Here is a 20871-nt window from a genome sequence, read left to right on the forward strand (position 1 = left end):
GCTGTGATGTCTCTTTTCCCTGGATGTCTACCTTTTCAGGTTTCCTGGTTGACATGTCTCTGTTGGAGAGAAGGCCAAAGTTTCCAGCCAAAGCTGTAACAAGTCAGCCAAGCTTTTATTCTCACTGCTCAGTGTAACCTGCGTCTCCAGGATTTGGTCACATTTCCTGGCACCTATGGAAGCAGGAGGAAGAGGACTGACCGACCCCAGAGCTGGCCTCTTGCCCCCCAGGAGCAAGGGAAGGAGAGCGAGCAGGAAGAAGCACAGCTGGAGTGGGCTTCAGGCCTTAATCTCCAGAGGCCCACCACTGACAACACTGTCACTGGAACCAGAGGCACATCTCTCCTCCTTGGCCAAACATGCATGTGCCTTCATCCAAATATAGACCTTCAAGACTGGATTTTGAGTTTTTGCTTGAAAAAAATACTGTACATTGTTTTAGGGCTGATTTGCCAGGTGCTGCTGTTGTAAGAACATTCTCAGTTCCTATCTTTTGAGGACGTGGGCATTATTTCTTCATGTGCAGGGCATCCTGGAACTTGGTGCTGGTATATCGAGCATGAAAGCCTTTCTTGTTGATGGTATCATCCGTGTGGAAGCGAATCATCAGGGAATCCCCTGCAGAGTAGATCTCTTCCAGTGGCTAAGAAAAGGAGAAAGGGAAACCAGGGGACCTGAGGTCAGTTGGCTGTGACTGGAGTTTAAACGAGGATGGGACAGGACCATACCTAAGGACACAGGATGGCCAATGCAGCCACGAGGTGTCCCTGGCACTGCAGACAGAAGGGCATCCAAATGAGATCCTTTCCAAAGGAAAGCACTGCAAATTCTCCAGAAAGTTCCCTGAGCCCTGCTTTTCCAAACACGCTCCTAGACCCACAAATCCCAGAGAACCTGTGGTTTATGAGGTGCATGGATGGGCCAGGCACTGTGCCCAGCACTTCCAGATCTGACCTCATGGACACTTGCAAGAACTTTATGAGGCAGATACTCCCTCCATTCACACTGAGGAAACCAAGACTCAAGTGCACGCAGGTGGGTAGGACCTGAGCTCAGCTCTTTCTGACCGTGAATTATGTGCCACACATCACCCAGCTCTGTCATTTCACCACTGTGTCTCCCAGGGGACCAAAATCTTCAGGTTATGTCCTGTCCAAAGACAAAAAGTACACTGGAGCTGACTACACCTGTCAGAAAGGTTCTGGCAAGTTCCAAGACTGCCACCTGCCAGGTCCTAGTAGAGTCAAATGGGGCTTCCCACAGAGCGCTGTGCTTGGGACCCACCAAGGCTCCTCTCCACAGGAGAGGAGGGTGAAGGTAGATGGAGGGAAATTATTGAAAGACATAAATACCATGTCAGTTTTCTGTATACAAGGAGCTCTCATGATTCCAAAGGCTTTGACATGAGTCCAGCCAATAGCAAAGAAGACTGAGTGATGAGCCCTGGAGGCAGAGAAAAAGGCTGGAGCCCAGTGTTCGCAGTGTGTGGTGTGGCAAGGCCAGGGAGCCACCAGGGCATTGTACTAGTTGGCTCACTACATCACTGAGCACAGTATACAGCCATGCCCTGAGCCCCGTGCTGGGAAAAGAATAAACAAAACAGGCCTGTCCTGGTCCAGGAAAGAGACAATCATGAGAAAAGTGACAGTGACTTTGAGTATTTGTATTATTTACAATAACTGCTTATTTCATAAGCATTTGGCTTTGCATGGGGAGAGAATCATGAGTATAGGGAATACACAAAATCATAATTAAATAGTAAGAAAATCCTGAAAGAAAAAAAAAAAAATGGGAGAGAGGATCCTTTGTAAAAATAGGGCCTAAAAGCCCAGTGCTCTTCCTTGGACTGATCTCAGTCCAAAGCCTTCATGAACTGGTTCCTGGCTCCCTCCCAACCTCCTCTCCCGGGAGCCTCCTGTTTCCCCCTCCCCTGCAGGAAAAAGGGGCCTCCTGACTGTTGCTAGAAGGCGTTAGGGACAGTTAGGTCTCAAACCCAGGCCTGTTTCACTCATGCTCCAAATCCCTGGTTTTCGCCCATGGCACTGACACCCTGGACTCACCCCTGAGCCACAGAAGCGGCCCAGCCTGGGTGCTGAGCTGTCGTAGCCGTCGTAGGCCTCCATGTAGTCATAGCCACAGTCGGCCTCCTCCTCCACCTCAAAGGTCCGGAATATCAGCTCCACGCCGTAGCCGTCTTCTGCCACTATCACCCAGTCACAGTGGGCCTGGCTTGGGTAGTTGTTGTCCCCAAACTGGGCATGGGAATACAGCTCTTTGGTCTGCACTTCGGCCTTCAGCCTGCCCCCACACTCTGCAGCAGAGAGAATGAGATATTCCCTTGGCACCCAGAACCCTCGTGCCTGGTGTGTCACAGAGGAGTCAACAGAGGCCTGGGACTCCGAGGTCAGGGACCCCTGAGGGGCCAAACTGGCCCTTACAAAACAAGGTTCCATGTTCCTATGCTGGGCCACATAAGGCCTCTGGGAATCCCAGAGCATGGCGCTGAAAAGCTGGCTGTTGTTTTTCTCCCCAAACTTAAGAAGACAGGGGGTAGATGAACGGCATGCCCCACTGGTCGCTGGGATATGGGATCTGATTTCAAGTCCTGGAAGTGCCAGCAGCTCAAGATGGGCTCAGCAGCCCCATAGACTTACCATCACTTTTCACTTCTGCCAACAGAGGGCGATAAAGGCACATCAGAACTGCAGCTGAGTGCCCAAACCCAGAAACCTCAATCTACTGGACTCGCTCTTGCATTTGGGAGGTTTGACGAGGGTGTCACAGCCACACCTCAGCTTTGGGCTTGGATTCCGTAGCCTTGGCTTCTGTGTTTTACTAGGACAGAAGCCCAGGATGCCCTGGGCCTGTAACATCTTGTGTCTGGGCTACTAAAATAAAATGGGTAAATGAGACCAGATGGGGCTAGATCAGAAGCACCTGGAGGCAAATTCCTCCACCTTGTACCTCAAACTGCTGTACTCCCAGGTGCCACAGCTCCCCTGGTGTGGATTCTGGCCATTCTGTTCTGAATGCTCAGGCCCAGCTGGAGTTGCACCCCAACCTGGGCCCTGCCCTGACTACCAGCTCTTACTGCCATGCTCTGCCTACAATTTCTTCAGAGTCTGGGAAATTTCAAATTCCTGAGATGCAGACAGCAATGACGTGAGCACAGAGGCAGGAGGCCTCCTTCCCGCTTTGCTCCAGGGCCCTAGGGGCTGACCTCTAGTCTACCTGCACAGGCCCCTTTACCGCTCTTTCACTTCCAGCTCTGTCCAGCCACGGGGAGCACGGGAAAGTCAGAGGGAGCAGGAGAGAAGTCAGGTACTGCATCCCGGCTCCTCTCTGCCTGTTCCTCCTGTAAGTCACTGCTGGGGCTGTGCCTGGAGTGATAGAAGTTTTGTGGGTCTACAGTCCTAGTGAGTGTCCTGTCCCTTGCAGTGTCCCCACACCTTGCCCATGCTTTGTAAACAGTCTTTTTTATTAAAATCTCCCCAAATAACAACTCTGAGTGTGTCCCCATTTCCTGCTGGGTTCCTAACCCTCCTTGAACACCCACATTCCAATTTCCATCTACAGGGACAAGAGGGTAATGTCACTAGTCAGTGGCCTTTCAACTTCGGTGGGGGAAGCCAGAAATCCTCAAGGTGCTGAAGAGAGTCCTCACAAACCATCCAGTGTTTTGGGCTAGGCAGGGGCAAGCGAGGCTGCCTGGGGATGCTGGCTGCCATTTTACTTGACCCGATTCCTGTTTTCTACCTCTGAAAAAAGGGGTCACAGGGTCCCGTGATCATGACCTCAGACTCAGCATCACACTCAGGTGGCTGAGAAGTTTCAGGTAGCCCTGGGCTCTGCCACCATCTAAGCCAGGATCAAAGAGCCAACACCGCCCCAGAGTGCTGGTCCCAGGTGACAGCTAACAGAGCAACAGGTGACGAGCAGAGCCAGTTTACTTATTGACCTTATTACTTATCTACCTAGCCAAGTAAATAAGTCACTAGCATATACATTTTCCCAGGACCCAATATAACTATTGATATCTTGAGGAAAAAATAATGGGGAGCAGAAACATGTTTCATTTTCCTGAATCAGTCCTCAGAGATAAAGAGGGCTGCTCTCACCAGCCCGCTCCCAGACTTGGGTTCTGCAGACCAGAAAAAAAAATCACAAATACATTGTTCAAAGGGAGGAAGGAAGGAAGGAAGGAAAGAAACGCTTTCCCTGTCAAATTTTGTCAGTTAATTAACATCAATAGAAAACCACCCTCTGCCTGTGGTGGCCAATGTTTCCTTTTAACAGGGACATTTTATCACAGCCACCCTCCCCTCCCTTTCCCCCAAAGAGACACAAGGCAGTCCTTCCCTGCCTTTGACCCCACTCTCCTCCTGCCAAAGTGCTTATCGCCTGAGGCCCGATACCTGTGCTGTATGCTGCCTGGAAGCCTTTCCTCTGCACGGAGGCATCCGAATAAAACCTGAGAAACAGGCTGCTTCCCGAGGCCACCACGGGGTCTGGCTTTTTGCTGCCACAGAAGCGGCCAAGGATGGGGGCGAGGGTGTCGGGCCCATCGTACATCTCTAGATGGTCATAGGCACATTCCTGGTGCTGCTCAATCTCAAACTCATTGAATGTCTGGGGAAGAAGGAAGAAAAAGTAAGGAAAGGGACTGGTGTTCAGCCAAGGCCAGAGAAAAAGGGGAGAGGTAGTGCCCAGAGGCACCTGTCCAGCCACTGTGCAGAGGCTGTGCAGCCAGGACGATGTCTGGAGGCGGGGTCTCCCCTAGGCCTCCATTTTGGTCCCCAAAGCAACCCAAGAGTTACCTACACTCTTGCTACTCACCACCCAGAGCTGACTTCCTTCCACCCCTCGCTTCATCCTAAGAGCTGGCACCGACTGTGCTCCTGGAGCCAGCAGCTGGGTTCAGAGCTTCACAATATCACCTTATTGAAAGTCCCTTTCTGTCTCATAGTCCCAGATGTGGAATATACATAAAAACTTAAATACATAATATACAACAAATTATATACCAGGATTATATAAAAACAAGAATATAATTATGTTATAATATAATACTAATTACTTTAACAAGTAAGCTCCAAATTATAATTTCCAACTTATTTAAAAGCACCTTTGTCAATTTCAATGAAACATTCTCATAATTGAAAACTCGGAACCTAATGGGTCCTTATAATCCTGTCACGTGTCCAATCCCTACTTTTACAGATGAGGAAACTGAGGCAAGGAGATGTCAGCTGACTTGCCCAAGGTCATCCACTGGCAGAGCTTGGCCATAACCCAGAATCTGTGACTTTGAAGATCCTGATCCTCAAACTCTGCTCTACAGATGAAACAGGAGGGCAGGCTGCTCCATGCCAGATCAGAGTGACCATAATTTGTTGGGCATTTTTTCCATGCCAAGCATTTATGAGCATTTTCCCACTTGATTCTGGTGATGCTATAAGAAAAACAGTATGCAGAAGGGGAACCAAGTCTTAGAGAAGCTACCCGGCTTGCCCAATAATGCGACTAGAGACAGAGCTAAACTTGACCCCAGCCAGCTGTCTCTATCCCAAACTCTTAATGATCACATGGTTGTATCACCTCCCTTCTACCTGCACCCCCTAAAAACTATTCCCTGAAGGTATTCAGGGGACCCCTGAACATCAGTAATACACAGGCTTTGCAGCCCCAGTGCAGGCTGCTTGGGTGCTGAAGACAGGACCAACTGACGGGCTGCCTATGGTGTCAAGGACACAGGACAAGGTGAGCAAGGACAGTGTTGGATGAAGTCTTGGACTGAAGGGCAAAGCAGGAGCAAGGCCATTAGTTGGGGGAATCTAAATTTAAAACAGGGAGGCTGGGGTACAGGACAGAGATGAAGGTAGGGGGTGGAAAACAGAAAGACCCCTCTAACACTTCACCAGGATGGCAAGTACCAGGAATGGGAAAAGCTCTCACACCTCAGGAAAAAGGGAGCCTTGACGAGGGAGGATGGGTAGAGACACCAGGCAGGAGAGGGAGAGCAGGGTACCTGGGTGAGCCATGCAGTGGGAAGGAGAAGGCAGGCCAAGGAGGTGGGGAGCTCCCCAAAGCCATGTCTGCCTTGTCACTGTGAAACACCAGCTTCCTGGGGAAGCATTCAATTCACATTCTATTAGTAGCGAAAGATAGAATTCCAAGGGAATGTCTTTTTTAAAGGAACAGGTGTGTGCAGGCACCTTGGATAAAAGCTTCCGGTTGTGCAGGCTCGCAATCCCATCCCCAGGGGGCGCCAGTCCCTCGGGTTGTCAGGGATGTAGGTTGCCCCTGGGAACATTTTCCAGCAGACAGCAGGACTGTCTTTCTGCATTCACTCTAACTCACCCTCACCCAGATTCCAGGCCATTCTGACTGACCCAGGGCAGCAGCTCCTGGGAGCGCAGCAGAGTAGCATCCCCCGTGCGGGCAGAGCATGCACAGGAGGTGCCTGCCCAGGGCGCCCTGCAGTCAGGGGTCCTTTCTGCACCCTCCATATCCCGGAAGCCCATTCTCCTGCCTCTGCTCCTCTTTCGTGGCTCTCATCAGTCAACACCCTCCCAAGTCCCTGTGCCATAGTCTACGGACTGTGCCAAGTCCCTGTGCCACGGTCTCTTTTGTTCTCTTCCATTCTCCCTGAATTACTGCTCGGGCAGTCTCGGGGCCAATCTTCCTCATCTCTGCAGAGGACTCGTTTTAAAAATGTCCGTCTGTCAGGAGTACAACAAATTCTCTAATACTCCAGGATATGAGAGCCTCTGGGGGCTGAGGAATGAGAATTGGAAGAGAGACTCATTTCTCTTTTGAAACAACTGAGCGTGACTACACATCAGATACTTTAAATAAATGATGCAAGGTTGTTTTTTTTTAATTCAAGAAAGAATTCACATAATGCTTCTATTGAAAATTGAAGAAAAATGTAAGTTATAGAAGAAAATGAATAATAATATTCCCTTTGAGAAGACTAAGAAAAAAAGACCTTTATTTTCCCATGCATATGTATGCACTGTACGTGCATAGGAAATTTCTGGAGGAATTTGCAAGGAAGGGTTGAGAATGGTCATTTCTAGAGTGCAATGGGATCTGGGGACTTTTGATTTCCCCTTCCCAACCTTCCGTACTTATTAATTTTCCTTCTTTCTGTCTTTACCTTGAGAATGAAACATTGTGTAAAAAGTCAAAACTGGAAACACTCGAATCTCCAACAGCACTGCAGATCTGTGTGTTGGGCACCACCTCACCCAGGGGCCCCTGTAAACTGGTACATTTATAGAGCTGTTCTTCGTTTTCTCGTTTCATCTGCACAACAGGCCCCAGGAAGTGGGTTTCATTAGCATCCCCATTTTCCAGATAGTAAAACCAAGATCCAGAAATGAATGACTCGCCCAAGTTTCTGATCTGGGAAGTGGCTGAGTGGAGATTCAAACTACAAAAATGACTCACGAGTTTCACCCTGTGGCCTGCGGTTGAAGAGATGTTCCAGGTACACTCCCGCCGGCTGGGGTATTTATCAGGCCAGTTGGGGCTTGCCAGGGTCCCCTCTGCACTGCTGATCTTGTGCGCACAGCCAGCTGGGTGTGATGGATGGAAAGAGAATCATTCACTTCGGGTAGCACCAAAGGCGTTCATTCTAGGGGAGCCTCCCCACTTCTCCCTTGTCTCAGGGTCATCAACATATGGGTGGCCAACCTGGATCAAGTGTCCCCTGGTGCAGAGACTTGCCTATCTGTTTGAACTAGCTGTGCTGCCTTCCTGGCTGTGGCTCAGCAGCCAGGTCACCTCCTCCCTTTGACGTTCACATCAAGGTCATCATTGCAATCTAGTAGAGCTAAGAGCACAGACCCCGGGCTCATTTGGAGCTTGGTTGAGTCCTGGTTCTACCACAGACGGTCCTCAGGGCTGTGTCTTAATTTGTAGAAGTGGGGCCGACCTTGCACGCGTGGATCAAATGAGATCATGTGTGTGAGAGGCCCCAGCCGACCGCTTCATCCCTCTGTCTACACGCTTCCTTCTGCTTTTCAAAGTGTTTTCACCTGGAGTCTGCCTGCTTCATCCTGGTTACAGTGCATTAGCAAACGGTGGTCCCACGACTTGCTCAATGCCTAGCACTTTGGCCAGTAGCTAGATATCGTCTCCCTCTGTGCTGAGCATTGTGGTGAGTGTTTTGCAGGCATCCTCTCACTCAATCCTTCCCAGGTCCAAAGAAGAAACTAAAAGGGGCCTGTGGTCTTCCCATCCTCCCCACCCACGACTTCTCCTGCTGGGCCAAGGCATGAAGTCTGTGTTGATCACAGAGGGGCAAACTCCCTTCCCTTGACAGGGTAAGAACAGAGGGAAGGTTTTTGTCCAGAATGACTGGACATTGATAGCCTTCTGGCCCTGAAGAACTCCCAGCAGTGAATGGGGCTGGAGCAAAATATATTTCACTATGAGGTCTGTATTACTGTAATATGTAAATAATACCATGACAGGCATAAATGGCCCATATTTATTGACATCTAAAGGTATAATATGTATCAGACTGCCTGAAATACTTTCTAGACATTTTTACAAAAACTTTAGGAAGGAGATATTTAGCACCTTTTTAACAAAAGAGGAAACTGTGACTCAGGGAGGTTAAGTAGTTAGCTCAAGGTCACACAGCTAGTGAATGGCAGAGAGAGGATTTAGACCCAGGTAGTCTGATTCTGCTGTCCACAGATACCCACCCTGCTATTGTAACTCAGCTTAAAGCCCCTGAGGCTGCCCCGTGCCTGCTAAGACCTGGCAGGAGGTCCGCAAGTGGTCACTGGGAGGAGGGCAAAGGCCCAGCCTAGGAACACCATGGCAACCTGGCAGAGGGTAGGAGGCTGCCCACACCTGTTCCCGCCCACGCCCCGCCCTCCCGCAAGCACATGCGCACTCCGAAGGCAGGGCAGGTGGCCAAGGCAGCGCCACCCCTGCAGGCTCCGGCTCACCCTCTTTACAGTCGTGTCCATTCTCATGCAGCCGGTAGCCGCTCCTGCACCTGCACAGGTAGCTCCCAAACGTGTTGACACACTCATGCTGGCAGCCACCATTGTCCTTGGCGCACTCGTCCTTGTCTGGGGAGGTCAAGGGACTCTCCTAAGAGGAGCGGCCAACTTGGGAACTTCCCGCGTGGTTCAGAACCTGACCAAAGTGGCCTCCTCCAAGGGGGGCCTCCCTGATTGACCACCCCTGCTTTTCTCCTGATGTGGGGTCTCTTTGCTCAGATTTGGGTGTTACTTGGCTTGTGTATGGGAGGGTTGCAGCCACCACCCAACAAATGCCCAGACTTGCAGGGAGCCACCGCAGCTAGAAGAGGCCAAGGAGGATTGTCTCCAGAGCTGACTCCTTGATCTCAGATTGCTGGCTGCAGAACTCTAAGAGAATACAATTCTGTTGTTCTAAGCCACCCAGGTGTGGTAGTTGGTTGTGGCAGCCGTAAGAAGCTTAGCCACTGATACCAAACCAAACCAGACAGAAGACCTCTAGGTGCAGGCTCCTTACTGCCAAGGCAGAGGACCCAAGAGAGAAGGGAGGGAGTAGGAGACAGGAGGAGCCCAGGACCCCCGGGAGGCCTGTAAAGCCACCTCACCCCCAGTCCCTGGCCTCACCTCCAAACCCACACACCTGAGAAGAAGTGGGCCCTGAAGCCGCGTTTGGAGACGGTGTTGTCAGACTTGAACTCCACGCGCATGTTGTTGCTCTGCGAGGTGATGACCTCGGGGGTCTCTGAGCCACAGAACTTGCCATGCAGCCTGGCGTCAGGGGACAGGCCACTGCGAACCTCCACAAAGTCGTACTTGCAGACCTACAGGGAGCAAGGTGCAGAGCAGCCTGTTACGCCCGTGTCCCCACCCCAGGCCTCTTTCTGAGAGCTGCACTTTGTCATGGAGCCTGAAGGTCTCAGCCCACCCCAGGGGAGGTTCCCCTTGACTCTCTGTGCCTGTCACTAGAAGGAGTCCCAGAGGGCAATGATGGGGACTTGGCTTTCCAGCTGAGGCTCTTGTGCCTGGCACCATAGCTTATGGCTAACTGTAGCCTGATTTCTACTTATTTTGTATATTGGGCTTCTACACGAGAGTTTGCTTGAAAAAGGGCCCCCACAGCTAGAGAAGGAGAAGGAGGAAGAGGAGGACACAATCCAACTCCATCATATTCCCAAGGAGAGAAACTAAAGCTCAGAAGGGGAAAGACATTTTTCTGAAGTCACACAGCTAGCCAGTGGTGGAGCCAGGACTGGAATGGCTCGTGTTACCTGTGTAGCAATGATGTTTCTCAAAAGCAACTTCACTGCTGAATGGTCTGAACAATTACTTTCGAGGGTTTATTTTTCCCATGCAGTATTTACTTGGTGGTGAACCCCTCATTGGCACCTGAGTCTCTGTGTATCAGGGTCACTAGCATTGGGGTCTCTTCTGAGTACCCTCAAGGGCTGACTAGGTGACAACCTGGCTGGCACTATTAGGGTGAGAATCCCAGCTTGGTTGGGGCAGGGGGAACATGGAAAAGGGCTTGTGTGCCACCAGGGTCCCTCCAGTTCCAGGTGCAGACAGGGAGCGTTTCCAGCAAGCACTCTGATTCAGGACACTGCCTGGGCCTCACCTGACTTGGTCATCCAAGACCACTCTCCAGAGAGGAGAGAGGTCCTCTCTAGCATCCTTGTGTCTAGGTGGTCCTCAGCCCCTCTGTTCTCCACAGATGAACACCCACCCCCACATTTGCACCCCAGTGTTCAGACCTGTCCTGAGCACCCCCAAACCCCGACACCTGCCTCCTTCATGCTTATCCCCCTTCTCCTTGGATTTATCAATGACAAGAGACCTGAGGCACTATTCACAGAGGATGTGCAGCCAACACCGCTGGATAATGCGCCCCAGGATTCTATGACTCTGAAAGCAGCAGCTCCAACACCAGCCACCTCCCTGCCTGCGGGGCCCCTCCCCGGTGCCCAGCTCCGAGTCACTTCTCAACACAGTCCCGCATCAGTGAGCGCAGAGACATACGTCATTGCCTTCCAGTTCAAACACTTCGAACTGCAGGGAGATGCGGTACTGAACAGGGGCCACCACCTGCCAGACACAGTTTTTATTTGTGGGATACTCCTTGGGCCACCCAGGGCTGGTGATGGTTCCGTTCAGCTTGGTAATGAAACCGCCACAGGCCACTGCACGAGGGAAGCAGAAACAAGATTCATTTGGTTTTAGTTCCAAGTGACTGCAGTTTCCCCCAGGCAGCAATAAGCCCTGCTGTTCTTCAGTAATAATGAAAAAAGTTAGGCAATCTGAACTGATGAATGTAGTGTCCTGTTTTCTAACCTCATTGCTTCAACTGAGGATTTGGAGGGACAGAACTGAGAAGAGTCTTTACTGCTTTTAAAAATGACAACCATGCATTCGACCTGTGGTCAGCACAGGTGAGGGTTCCACATAACTTGGAGCAAAGGACAAATAGAAGTGTTTGCATCAAGCTGTTCACCACACCTGGCTTGCATTAGCAAGCTGATTCACACAGGTGGGCAAGGTGCACAGACCCCGGCCAGGGAGAAAAGGGATGGAGGAAATAAGCTATTAGTCCACAGCCAGCCTGCTGCCCCATCTCTGCCCCATCTCTCCTAAAACTTGCCCCCCCTCCCCTGCCATTCCAGCTTGACAGGACCAGCACCAACCTTCACATGTCTTCTTGTCGGTGGCCAGCTCATAGCCTGGGTCGCAGGCGCACTTGTAGCTGCCCAGTGTGTTCACACAGCGCTGCTCGCACCCACCGTGCTCTGGCCTGGAGCATTCATCCACCTCTGCTGGGGAGGAAGGCACCCCGCTAAAATCATCACACAGCTACCTGGCCGACTCCCCGCCCTTCACATCCCAGGGACCCCAGTTGGAGTCTTCCAAGAACCAGTGCAGTCCTGCTGACCACCTCCAAGGAGTCCTGTGTCCACATTTGAACTGGCGGTAGCTGTAATTTGGGTGGGATCCTAACAACCCAAGCAGGAGCACCTGGTCAGCCAGTGTGGGGCTTCTCCTGGGGAACCCATTCCTGGACAATCAAATTCTACAAGGTGTCCAGTAAGCAGTGTGCATGTGTGTGATTTTAGAAAAAATCTCACAGGGTTCCATACCATTTAAATACCATGGAATGGAGGATTCCCACCCCCTAACATAGAACTTCTCAGAGACATTCACAAAAAGGGAACAATGAAAGGACACTTTTCTAGATGAAGGTGTGTAAGTACTATAGACATTAAAAGTGAAATCTGTCACTCAGCTTTCTTATAGATAGCCTCAATAAATAAATTTAGGGAGATCTGAAAGGTTACAAAAAACACTGGGCTTCTCATTGCTCCCGGAAGAAACTGCAGGGAGAAGCCAGGAGGAGGAAGGGTGGGGGAGCCTGAGGGATTCAGCACCGACAAGCTCCTAGGGGTGCGTTTGGAGCATTAAATAACAAGAAGTGGAATACCATGAGTGCCATCCAGAAGAGCACAGGAGCATTGGAGGCTCCTCCCCCCACGCTAGCCTATGTCCTACTGAAGACAAGACAAATCCTAGCAAGTGGCATCTCCAAAGAGCATTAGGAATAAAAGGGAAAATATTCTGCGTTGTCGAGCCCTGGAACATCTAGCCCTGAAAAAGAGCTTGCAGGCTGCAGTCCACAGAGGTAGAGGAGTCTAGCCGAGGGACAACAAAACACTGAAAATAGAAAGTCCAGCCTGGGAAGAGGAAAGGGTAGAACGGGGCAGGAAGGAGAGTATTGTTCCAGAGCACCACGGAAGATAAGAAGAGCGCGGACAAGGAGTTGTTCCCCAAACTGTGAAGAAGACATGACACTGTAATGACAGAAATCAGGACATCTAAGAAAGACACCCAGTCTCCCACCACAGGCAGGGGTCCTTCTACTAATGGACGGCTTTCCAGATCCTGCCTGAAAAGTCCAGGGCAGGGCTCTGGCTACTTCTCGAAGGTGTTTCTTGGTTTGTCTGACTCCATGCATGTCCCAGCCCAATGGCCCTGCAAAGACGCAAGTCCTCCAGCCTCACCCCACCCTCTCCGCTGTACTTTCCCTACTTGATGAGCCCGTGAGCTGCAGATCTCCCCTTTCTGGGCTGCACCAATCTCTCACCAGCCTGGATGGCATGTAAACATCCCACCGCTTCACACAGTTGCTAGTAAACTGAGGTACCCCTCAGTTCTTGGGCTCAGCAGTGGCCAGTTAGGGGCCACTGGGATTAAAGATGGCCCAGGCAGGGAGTTGAAATTATCCGTGGCCTCCAATAAATTTAGTATTAAGTACTTTGAAACAGTAACCATCAGGCAATTGTTTTTCCTCACCTTACAATAGGAAAAGCACTTTCTTAGACATCGGCTAGAAAACATGGAAAGAAGAGAACAGATAACAAGAATCAGTGGACAGAACCCAGGCCTTCAAGTGAGACAGATCAGGCTGGGTCCACCAGGGGCTCTTCCCCACTCCAGTGCAAACTGGGTGACCACTGGGATTTAACCCCTCTGAGCCTCCCTCCTGAGCAGAAATAGGAGAAGAACGGTCCTTGCTTCGAGGGGGTGATTGGAAATGATGCCCGTGAAGTACCCAGCATACGGGGCTCAGGGGGGTCACTACAGACAACAGTGGAGTGGCTGCTGAAATTCAGTGGGTAGAGACACACAACGATGGGGGAGTAGAAGGAGAAAACTACCTGGCCACACCTGAACCAGGTAAGTGGAGCAGTGCAGGCCTGAGGAGGGGAAGGAGCCAAGGCGGGGGGGACAGAATGATGGAAAGCACATCAAGGATGGGCCGGCGGAGGAAGACCAAATGGGCAGGAGGAATGCACAGCAGATGCTAAAAAATGGGTAAAGGACAGAAGGAAACCAAGGAGAGTCTGTCAGAGCAGATGAAGACAAACAAAGGCCCAAAGCAGGGACAGGAGGAGTTCTGATGCCAGAAGATACAGTGGTGGTGGGCAGAACACACAGGAAAGATCCATGGATAAGTTTCTCAGTGCCATAACCAGGTGCAGGAGGGAGTCCAGTGGAGTGGACTTAAGCCTAAAGCAAAGGAAATGCAATTCCTGCAAAGACCGGAAGGGTAAGGCATTGAGCCGGCCAGGGGGAGAAAGGGTGGCCTTTTCAAGAGCGGTGGTGGTGGCATCTCACCACTTCATAGATGTACAAAAGTGTCCCAGGGCCCTGCTCTCAGCGGGAGCCTGGTTGTCTGCATCACCTCCGCGCTGCCACAAAGTAGCATCTGCTCCAAGTCCACTGGCTCCTGCTTGCTCTGGGCTGTTGTGGCCGAGGCCAACCAGCCAGGGAGAGCACAGAGGCAGGTAGGAGAAGAGGCTGGAGCCAGGACTCTGCTCAGTATGGTCAGCTCTGGCTTCTTTCTATGCTCTAGGTGGAATAAGTAGATGGAGCCATTCTGTGGCTAAGAGATGGTTTAGGCAGGATCCCAAAAAATGGTTTCAGAGAGAGCTGGGGAAAGGGGCGAGAGAACTTTTGAGGAAATGCCTTGAAGGAAGCCAGTCCCCACCACTAGACACCCAGCACTGCCCATCTGCACTGGACAGTGGAACATGGGGCTCAAGGTGGAATCCTTGCATTCGTCATGGAGGGGGCGTGGGACCAACTGGCCCACCCAACCCCTGAAAGCCACTGCCCTCTCCCAAAGCAACAGAAGCCCAAGGTGCTCAGCTTGCTGCCCAGCCAGCAGGCCCTCAGAGGGGCTGCCATCTGGCATCAAGAGATGAGGGCTGAGGCCAACTGGCACCCTGGCCAGTGTCATGGGCCAGCTGGGCCCTGGGCAGAGCCTGCTGCCAACTGGCACCAAGGCAAGAGCCTCTTCTCGCTCCAGCTCTCCTGCAGGTCTTGTAGTTACACTTCCAGTTTCTTTCACTGGCTCGGTCCTGCCACTGGAGCTGGTCTGGCTGGGAGAAGGCTGGGCTGAGGAAACTGGCCATTATGATTCCTGTTCTCTTTCTTGCTGTCCCCAGGATGCCTCATAAAGGGAAAAATAGTAACCCACATCTCGTGTGGCACTCAGCTTATAAAATGCCTCCACAGATGTCATTTTATGGGGGCTTCACAGGGTTGGAGAAAAGGGGTAGATATCCTCCTCCCTACTCTACAAAGGGGACAACTGAGGCTTCAGTAAGGACACATGGCTGCCTGCTTGGGTGGTATGGTTAGAAGAGGGTTCTTCGGACACCCAGATCCTTCATGTAGAATCTGGAAGAGAGTCTAAAAAGCAGGCAGAAGGGAGAAGGGAGAAGGGAAGAGGGACCAGGATCTCTGGGCTGGCAGGGCCAGGAGCCCAGGAGAGGTGGAGAGACAGAGAAGCAGCCTCCCTGGGCGGGAGTGGCTGGGCAGCTCAGGAAGTGCTGGCACTTATTAAGGGGTCTCCACTGCAGAGGACAGGCTGTCTCTACGCGGACTGCAGGAATGCTACTGGGCGCCAATCGCAATGCACTGAGCAACATCCATGTTCTCCTCCTAGGGTGTGGTCTGCAGGACTTCAGGGGACCCGAGAGCAGACAAGGAAGACCCACCATTCACAGGAGGCTTGGAAGCCCACACTGGGGCCGAGTATGCTGGAGCTGCTTCCACCAAGACCCTGCAGAGTAGCAGGTCCCCAAGGAAACAAGGAGGTTTGTTCCCAGAGCATCCCCTAATCTGTTCCCCCCACACTCCCCCAGGGGTAGGCATGGAGGCTGGGGGCTGACGCTTCAGGAGCTGAAGTCCTGGGTTGCCTCCGGCCCACACTAAGGAGTGCAAGGCAACACCCTAGGAAGAGTTTGAGCTGGGAAGTCACACTGTGTTGGGCTCCTCCATTTGCCACTTTCCTGGCTGATCCTGAGCAGCCCTATTCAGTGCTGATCAAATGTAACCCAAACCTAACTCAGGGGGCTATTTGGGGAATTCAGTGACATCAAGCAAATCAAGTACCTAACACAGCTCTGGCACACAGTAGGTGCTCAACTGATGATCACCTCTATACAGATATTTGTTATTATAAATGTTCGGCTTCCCTCAAGTGTGGTTTGACCTTGTCGGCTTGCTAAATTGAATTTCCAAGTACAGACCCACTGGGCCTGCAGAGGCCAAGACTGAGCCTGCTCCGGATCAGTTGGGGGCTCCACGGGACCCTACATGCAGCTCTGAAATGGGTCGCTGCCTCCTCCCTGCAGGGAGTCTGGTTTGGTGCTGAGGTGCCATATGGGTTTTATGATTCTAACACTGGGGGAGCAATATTTCTTCCTGTGACTAAAAGGGGAAGCGAAACGCTAATTCATACCCTTGAAAAAATTAGCCGCAAACCCCGCCTTGTTGATGGAACCATCGGACACGAACTTCATCCACAGTCTGTTGGAGCTCGATTTCACATCCTCGGGCTTCTCATAGCCACAGAAGTGGCCAATCAGGGCGCTGTCTTCCGTGGGGCCATCCCGGATCTCCAGGTAGTCGTAGGCGCAGCTGTCATGCCTTTCAATCTAAAGGGAGAAACAGAGACAGTGCGGAAGGTGGCAGATGGCAGGGCTTTGTGGTGTCCCACTTGAGAATGAAGCCTAGACTTCACCCTCACGAGCTAACCCAGCCGGCGTGTCCGGAACTTCTCCAAACTGTTTCCTTGTTACAGAAGTCAAGGGCGAATCAAGCTGAGAAGAGAATCAGAGAAACAGGGAAGAAGGATTCTACAAAACTGCCCTGGATTCCGACCTGGCACCCTCAGCCTGCCCACAAGCAGCCTGCAGAAAGGAGGTGAACCAAATTTCAAAATTGACAAAAATTTTGATATCCGATGTCCAGGCACAACTCACTAGGGGCTTGAAATGGCTTCTTGGGTTCCCATTTTTAACATGAAAACATATCTTTACAGAGCGCTTTTCCAACAAAAATTGCCACTTACTGCCTCCCAGGTAAGACAATTCAAGTGTCCTTACCTCAAAAGCTTGGAAGGTAAGTCCCACGTGGAACCCCTCGGAAACCGTAATCCTCCACACACATTCCTTGGAAGGCCTGTAGTCATCTGGGTAGTTGGGAGATTGAATCTGGCCGGCATCTTTGTTAATGTCTCCTCCACAGGTAGCTTTAGAAAGAGGGTGGGAGGAAGGGGGTCAGGGGAAGGCAGGAGGTCACTTGTCACCAGTAGGTGGCTCCACGCACCAACATTTTCATCTGCATCCAACAAAGACTGCCTCAGAAAGGCACAAATGCATCTGGATTTTTTTCATATGAAGAAAATAACCATATGGAGCCTTCCCTGGGCATCAAATTCACCTGGAAGATCACTCCAACTGTGGATGTCAGAGCCACACTCCCAGAGGTTCTGATTTGAGTGGCTCTGGGGAGCGCTGCGCAGCAGCAGTGTCCTGGGGTGATTCTAACACACATTGTGTAGGCACATGTATGCACGCTCACATAGACAAGAATGTTATTGTTATTATTATTAGTGTTATTAATAATACTTTATTATTCTATGAAAAAAACCCTCCGGCCTCTCCAAAAGTATAATAATTTGAGGCCAACAGGAGCCTTCATAATTTTCTAGCAGTGTCCCTTTTTTTTTTTTTTTTCCCCTAGGGTGGGGCAGGTGGTGTGAGCAGTGAGCCAGAGAAGCTGGGCACATAGAAGCAGCATTACCCTCCTGTAATCCCAGCGGCTTGGGAGGCTGAGGCAGGAGGATCGCAAGCTCAAAGCCAGCCTCAGCAAAAGCAAGGCGCTAAGCAACTCAGTGAGACCCTGGCTCTAAATAAAAAATAGGCTCTAAATACAAAATAGGGCTGGATATGTGGCTCAGTGGTCAAGTGCTTCAAGTTCAATCCCCAGTACCAAAAAAAAGAAGAAGAAGAAGAAGCAGTATTACTTTCTATGGCAGCACTTTTAAGAAGTGCAGTTTCTTCCCTGATGTTGTCTACAGAGTTTTCTTTTCACAAGTGAAACAAACAGAGACCCAGAGAGGTCAGGTTCTTTGCTCAGGCTCACATAGCTATTCAGAGGCCACTGCTCTATAACCCTGACACTATCCCTGTGTGGGTAAAACACTCCCTGGATGGTCCGGAAGGAGGGTTCAGCAGGCTGGTGACAGGTAGATGCCTCGGGTTCTGAGGGCAGCCCAGCTGCTCTCTGCTTTCCAGCTGTGGCAGAGGCCGCCTTGCAATCCTCAGCGTGCACCCGCGGGGCCCCAGGCTCTGGCAAGCTGCCATGCATCCCCCAGGTGGGAGAGGGATAGCAGTATGGGAAGGACAGCAGCCACCTGAGTGGCATGAACAAACCTTCATACACCGCGAAGAACCCTTTGCCCAGGATGTTGCTGCTGCTGCGGAACTCTACCCAGAGCCGGCTGTCGGTGGAGACCACGGGCTCTGGGACTTTATCGCCACAGAACCTACCTGAAAAGTGCAAAAGACACAGTCAGGATACCCGGGGACGCCAAGAAGGTGCTCACTGCAGACTGACCATCATGGTCTTTCAAAGAGGATTGAAGTGAGCAATAACCCAACCGGTGACAGCTGACCTATAGCACACACAGGACTGGGAGACGGATTGAATGTCTGGTGATCATTCTCCTGTGCCTCATGCAGGAGAATTCCAGATTCTGATCACTCTAAGCACCCGGGGTACCACTGAGACCCCTCCCCTGCCAAATGTGGTGGCTCTGCAGGTGTGGCGGAAGGGCGGTCAGGGAGTGAGACCTGCTTCTTTGCTGTTTCCTATTCTTTCATCCCCAAAGGCAGGGGGCATTCTGCTTTCCTTGCCTCAAGAATGAAGGCCAGAGAAGACACAACAAAGAAAACGAATCCTGGCTTTTGAATCTCACGATACAGAAGATGTGGAAGCCCGCACAATGATTGAGTGCACATTTCCTCACCCTTGGAATCTTAGAAAGGTTCCTAGAAGGGAGGAGGGAAGGGACTAGGAGGCAGGGTTGGAGAGGGCACCATGCAATCCCTACAAGGATCTGTCCCACCCTGAGCTGAGACTGTATGGAAAAGGACAACAGAAACCTCAGGCAGGTTTTAGGATCTGGGAGAAGCAGAAAATTTCATCATCAGTCCTTGGCCAGAGTCTGAGGAGCAACAGGACCCTAAGATTCCCCTGCCCCTTGTGGGGTCAGAGCAGAAGTGTCTACATGGTTCTGCAAGACACTTGGCCGTGAGACAGGAATGCAGAGCTCCTCTGCAGAGCATGGTATGGCTCAGCAACACAATGCTAGGCTGCTGTGGGGAGGCGGAAGCAACTTTCTCCCAATCCACAGAATTTGGGGAGGCAGAGAATGTCTCCCTAGCTTGGAGGGAGATGTGGATGTGGTACCATTCTGAACTGCCCTAGTATTGAGGCAGAGAGGGGCTCGGTAGCCATTTAGCACTGACTAGGTGGAGATGAGGACATCCCAGCAAGGCCAGTCAGGATGGCAATATGGAGGCCTCCCTGCCATGCCGTGGCACAAAACATGCCCCCAACCCAGGGGAAGAAAACACAAGTTGAATGAAACCAAGTTCCTAACACCTGATAGAAAAAGGGCTCATAATAGATAGATATTTTTGTTCTTGAAAAAAAAAAAATCCCAGTATTTTTTAGACACTTGTATGTGTGGTCTGAAATCTGGACCCTCTATGGAGGATGCCTTCCTAGTACATGGTGATCCAAGGTCATGGGCAGGGATGGGGTGGGGCAGGAATGGATTGAGTCTCGCTGGTCAGAACACAAAGCAGCCAGGGTCGATGGGGACTGAAAGTCTGTGGTTCTGCCAGGCACCTACTTGTGCACAGTCCTCAAAGAATTTATTTAGCTTTGGGGACAGGAGTAGTGGGGAGACTCCAACAAATATGGCGTCCTTTGGAGGATGATGGAAATATTCTAAAATTGATTGTGTGCCTCTGTGAACATACGAGACACCACTGAATTTAAATGGTGAACTTCACAGATTGTAAATTTTATCTCCACTTTATTTAAAGTCCATTTAACAGATATTTAGTGCACACTCGCTGTCAATGCCACATCAGGCACAGGGCAGACCACTTGAAGCTGTACTTCCGCTTTACCTTCCTGAGAAAGAGGGGAGCAGCGAGACTGGGGGAGGTCTAGATGTCATGAGGGGCATTTCTTAGTGGTCAACTGTGGTTTGTATTCTTTGGGGAGAGATGGAATAGAGAGTCGCTGATCTCTGCTTCCTTTTGATTCTGGGCACCTGTAGACATTTGGATTTGGTAAGCTTAATATTCAGAGAGATGAGATGAAACCGCTGCAGAGACTTTGGCAAGAAAAAAAATCCCTCAGAAGCCTATAAATTTTCGGTAATTGTTCCTCTGGCGTGGCCAATTAGTTTCGATTAGTTTTTGGAAAAAGACACATACCAGCGCTCGCCAGCGGGGAGACAGCGCGCTGAACAGCAGTTAGACAATGCCAGTCCACAAAGGGAATTCCTTCTTAGCCTAGCCTGAGTTTCAAGTCCAAGTTCCTGCTTTTAAAACCCCAGCTGTCACAGTCAATGGGGACTATTTCCAAAAGAAAAAGGGACACTGGCTGCCTCACTGCCCGAGGACCTAACCGGATAAGAACCACCCACCAGCCTAGGGTCAGAGGATCAGCAGCCTCTGCTCTGGACCCTGGAGAAGGGAGGAACTGTGGCTGAGTATATTTACAGCCTCTGCAAAGCCAGACTCGACTGGATAGACTAAAACTCTAAGTGCTCCTCCCAGTTGCTTTTTCATTCTTAACTGGACCCCATTACCTGGCCCCTAGAGTAACACCCCAGCATTCTCAGCTTTACCACAGTGGCTCTCAGAAAAGTTCCTTTGTCACTGACCAGGTCCATGCCAGCCACTGTCCTAGGGACTTCATGTGGCTTTATCTCACTTCATTC

At 51.0% G+C, this 20871-nt stretch overlaps 1 protein-coding gene across 1 annotated transcript in view; it reads right to left on the reverse strand.

Moving 5' to 3' along the window:
- Nucleotides 1–508: 508 nt before the first annotated feature.
- Tll2 (tolloid like 2) overlaps nucleotides 509–20871 on the reverse strand; it is a 116885-nt gene continuing 96522 nt past the window's right edge. Inside the window, exons 11-21 of the mRNA XM_076834561.1 lie at nucleotides 18281–18397; nucleotides 16949–17094; nucleotides 16303–16498; nucleotides 11684–11809; nucleotides 11022–11182; nucleotides 9646–9826; nucleotides 8970–9095; nucleotides 7456–7583; nucleotides 4416–4629; nucleotides 2061–2311; nucleotides 509–643 (exon numbers count right to left, since the gene is read on the reverse strand). Of these exons, the coding sequence (XP_076690676.1) occupies nucleotides 509–643; nucleotides 2061–2311; nucleotides 4416–4629; nucleotides 7456–7583; nucleotides 8970–9095; nucleotides 9646–9826; nucleotides 11022–11182; nucleotides 11684–11809; nucleotides 16303–16498; nucleotides 16949–17094; nucleotides 18281–18397 (1781 nt within the window). The remainder of the gene's footprint in view (nucleotides 644–2060; nucleotides 2312–4415; nucleotides 4630–7455; nucleotides 7584–8969; nucleotides 9096–9645; nucleotides 9827–11021; nucleotides 11183–11683; nucleotides 11810–16302; nucleotides 16499–16948; nucleotides 17095–18280; nucleotides 18398–20871) is intronic.

Source organism: Callospermophilus lateralis, chromosome 15, assembly GCF_048772815.1.
Source record: "Callospermophilus lateralis isolate mCalLat2 chromosome 15, mCalLat2.hap1, whole genome shotgun sequence".
NCBI lineage: Eukaryota > Metazoa > Chordata > Mammalia > Rodentia > Sciuridae > Callospermophilus > Callospermophilus lateralis.